The sequence below is a fragment of the Sebastes umbrosus genome, chromosome 8 (genome assembly GCF_015220745.1).
Source record: "Sebastes umbrosus isolate fSebUmb1 chromosome 8, fSebUmb1.pri, whole genome shotgun sequence".
NCBI classification, from domain to species: domain Eukaryota; kingdom Metazoa; phylum Chordata; class Actinopteri; order Perciformes; family Sebastidae; genus Sebastes; species Sebastes umbrosus.
The window spans coordinates 35,907,122-35,911,377 of NC_051276.1; the positions used below are offsets into that span (position 1 = coordinate 35,907,122).

Below are 4,256 nucleotides of genomic sequence, written 5' to 3' on the forward strand. Positions count from 1 at the left end.
TCTGGCGGCTTCAAGACACTCTTTTTCCTCATTAACTGTCCTCTGTGCTGCGGTCAGGACTGCTGACTGTCCTCTGTGCTGCGTTCAGACGCTCGACAACTAGCTCTTATAACTGCCTCATGTGCTGCTTTTCCAAAGACACTCTGACTGTCCTCGCTGCGTTCAGGACACTCTGATCAACTGCGCTTCAACTGTCCTCTGTTCTGCGTTCAAGACACTCTGCCAACTGCTCTTACTGTCCTACTGCTGCGTCAGCGCTCTGACACCTTGCTCCTAAACTGTCCTCTGTGCGGCAGTTTCAGGACACTCTGACAACTGCTCTTAACTGTCCTCTGTGCTGCGTCCAAGGACACTCTGACAACTGCTCTTAACTGTCCTCTGTGCTGTGTTCAAAGACACTCTGACTGTCCTCTGTGGTGCGTTCAAAGACACTCTGACATTTAAAAACTGAGGCTTTGCTGCCTTAACAAGCTGTGATGTCATGTCATACCTCTTGACTCCACTCACTGAGCTGATGTCACTTCCTGTCTCCAGGGCTGACGGCGCAGCTTCAGCCAATCCCAACAGAGGACCGCCTCCCAGAGCGCAGCTTCCATCTGTTGCCCGGGGCAACGCCAACAACATCGTCAAAGACGGGGTGAGTTTCCCGTCCTAGGAGCTAACTCTAAACCAACTGGTCCTACGAGCTAACTCTGAGCTAACTGGTCCTACGAGCTAACTCTAAACCAACTGGTCCTACGAGTTAACTCTGAGCTAACTGGAACTATTATGTAGTTTTATAAATTACTTCACTTTTTATACTTTGTTTAAATGTGTTTTCTGCTCAGTTAGCAACAATTCCAATTAATCACCATAGCAACGCCCCTGTTAATTGGTGTCGTTGGTTCAGCGTTTAACTGACACCATGTAGACGGCAGACACAGACTCAGTGATAATGTGGTGAACCTGCCTGTGACCCTGCTGATCAGGAGGCCGCCGCTAGTGATGATGATGATGATGATGATGATGATGAGTCACTGTGCTCGCGGTAAGCTTCAGGTTCACATTAGTGTGTTAGGTCTTAGTAGGTACCACTGTGTTGCTATGACGACCCCTCCTCCATCCTCTGATACCTCCTCTTATACAGTAGTTCAACTTCTACAACATGAGAGTGTTTTAATAATGAAAAGAGTTCAATTAGAGTCTAATCATTTATTAATAAATATATATAATAAATTCAATTCTCTAATCGGTAGATAATCCTGTAACTCTGATAGATTACTGCCTGCTTCTCTTAATCAACCCTCGATTAATAGAATCATCAGATTTAGTTGATTTGTGTGTGTGTGTGTGTGTGTGTGTGTGTTTGTGTGTGTGTTGACAGTGTGGATGTTTCATTACAACTAATTAATTAATGAATTAATGAAATGAATGCGTTGATGAGTCCTAACATCCTCTGCTCTCTCTCCATGTGAAGCACCACGCTCAGCTACTGCCACCGCAGGAGGTAAAATACTCTCACTACTCACAATGTAATACTACTACTACTACTACTACTATAATACTACTACTACTACTGTAATACTACTGCTACTACTACTGTAATAATACCACTACTACTACTGTAATACTACTACTACTACTGTAATACTACTACTACTACTACTACTACTGTAATCTGTAATACTATTACGATAGTACTCTGAACTGCATCTGCTTCCTGCTGCTTTTATTGAAACTGATTTATTATGAGAGTTATTTTACATTCTGTGTTTGTCTTACTCAGTCTTATTAAATAAAAGTACAAAGTATTAGCATCAACATCTACTTAAAGTACCAAAAGTAAAAGTACTCATTCTGCAGAATAATCTTTGTTATATTATTGTATTATATATATTATAAATTAATCATTGATGCATTAATGTGTTCATCACTTTAATGTGTCAGCTGGTTTATAAAGGTGGAGCTACTTTTAATGACTTTTGGGGATATTTTACAAATATTTTTGCATATATTGATTTTTGTCTGATAATTTATTCATATTTTTCTGATATTTTACAAATGTTTTTTAATATTTTACTGATATTTTGCATATTTTATCAATTTTTGTCTGATGATTAATCATTTTTTTTATTTAACTTATATTTTTATGGTATTTTACTAATATGTTTCGGGATATTTTACGAATATATTTTTATTTTTTACCGATATTTTGCATATTTTATACATTTTTGACTGATAATTTATCAATATTTTTCTGATATTTGACTTATATTTTTTCTGATATTTGACTTATAGTTATTGATATTTTACTAATATTTTTATAATATTTTACTAATATGTTTATAATATTTTACAAATGTTTTTTTAGGATATTTTACTGATATTTTGGATATTTTACTAGTATTTGTCTGATGCTACACTAATATTTTTCTAATATTTTTGGGATATTTTATTTGTTCATCCCTTTAATGTGTCAGCTGGTTTAGGTGGAGCTCATTTGAATGACTTTATATACAGCTGCTAGTTTAATCTATAATAATACATCGGTATTTGTAACTAAAGCTGTCAGATAAATGTAGTGGAGTGAAAAGTAGTATTTTAGAGCTTAAACTCATCCATTCATCAACTGATTATTTTACTAATTAATTGTTTGCCTATAAAATGTCCAGAAACTGTGAAAAACTCTGGTTATTATTTCCCTCATTCCAAAGCGACGTCCTCAAATATCTAGTTTTGTCCAACCAACAGTCCAAAACCCTAAAAGGTTTCTGTGAATGTGGAGGTTTAATAACCTGAGGAGGAGTTTCTGTTCCACAGATCCACATAAATAGACGTAGTGGGGGTGTTTATCACCAGAGTTACAACCTGGCTTTGAAACAGCTCTTAGTCCATCATGCAGGGAGATAACATGATAACATCATGCAGAAAATATAACTGAAGAGTTCAAATGAGTGAATAAAGTGAGGAAGACATTTAACTCTGCTGTGTGTGTGTTTGTGATCAGGTGATGGAGACCAGCAGGACAGCTTCCTCCTATGCTGTGAGGCCTCCTCCTCCTCCTCTGTAAGATCAATGACATCATATCTCACTGCTCAGCTTCTGGGAACACTAACACTCTCAGTCAAAGCCCAACATATCCACACAAGCTCCTCTTTCTAGCTCTAACCAGAGAGGTGTTGCTCAGGAGTCATGTGATGTGATGACACCTGAGATATCTCCATGACAACTGAGCAAACTCCACCTGGTGATGGAGACTGTGAGACCTGGTAGAAAGTGGACCTCCAGTTAAGATTTCAAGAATGAACTGTCATCATGCTCAAAGTCAAAGTAGTTCAGGTTGATAAAGCTGAAGCTAACTCTATGCTAACTGGTCCTAGGAGCTAAAACCAAGTTCCAACAGAACCAATCTGTGTAAATACCACGTTGAATGTTGTTGTTTCTAACAGGTGTATTAATATAAATGTATAAAGGAGACGTTGTCGTCGTCTCTGAAGAGTTTTTGTACGTTTTTGCCAGTTTTCACAGTTTGTGGGTTACCTTCTAGACCCAACCCAGTTCTGGTTGTTGACTTCTCTCTTTTATTTTTCACTTCTCTCTCAGAAAACCGAAACCTTCTGCTGCATCTCAGCCTCACCTGGTGCCTCAAAGACCCGCCCCCGCTCCACCTGTTTAAACCAATCAGGGCGCTCCGCCCACCACACCTGGATGACACCCGTCCCCTCCTCCTCTTCTTCTCCTCCTCCTCTTCCTCTTCAACCTCACTCCCCACCTCACAACAGCCAGGAAAGGATTCTGGAGCCGAGTTGGCCGACAGCCGGCCCTGGACTACAAACTGGACCTCTCCACCAGGAAACTGGACCGAGTCAGACCGGACCGGGAACCAGAACCAACAGGAACGCAACGGGACTGAACTGAAGCAGCTGCTGGTCTCTACAGACTTTCTGTCTTTCTTTCAAGAGCAGCGTGGAGACAAAACTCAGCCAATCAGGTGACTGCTCTGTCACCAAACCAGCCAATCATATCTCCAGAACAGTCACCTGCGACATCAACAAGCCAAATACTAGATAAACGTGTCATTGCCCAGTCAACAGTGTTTTCATCACATCAACATGTTGTATTCCTGCTGCTGTAAAAAGCTCAACTGGCTAGCTAACTAAGAGTGTGTTCCAATCCACGTACTTCCAGAAGTACACTTCAATGTAGTGCACTTTGTGCACTCTGTACTCACTTGAGTAGTGCGTGTATTTCAGCGGGGTAGGGTCGTCTCAAATCGA

The 4,256-nt window shown here is 40.0% G+C and overlaps 1 protein-coding gene across 1 annotated transcript in view; it reads left to right on the forward strand.

Moving 5' to 3' along the window:
* The window catches only part of LOC119493390 (disintegrin and metalloproteinase domain-containing protein 9-like), a 37,752-nt gene extending 34,097 nt beyond the window's left edge, over window positions 1-3,655 (forward strand). The window contains 4 exon segments of the mRNA XM_037778626.1: window positions 535-637; window positions 1,457-1,486; window positions 2,987-3,045; window positions 3,583-3,655. Coding sequence (XP_037634554.1) covers window positions 535-637; window positions 1,457-1,486; window positions 2,987-3,045; window positions 3,583-3,655 — 265 coding nt within the window.
* The last annotated feature ends 601 nt before the right edge of the window (window positions 3,656-4,256 follow it).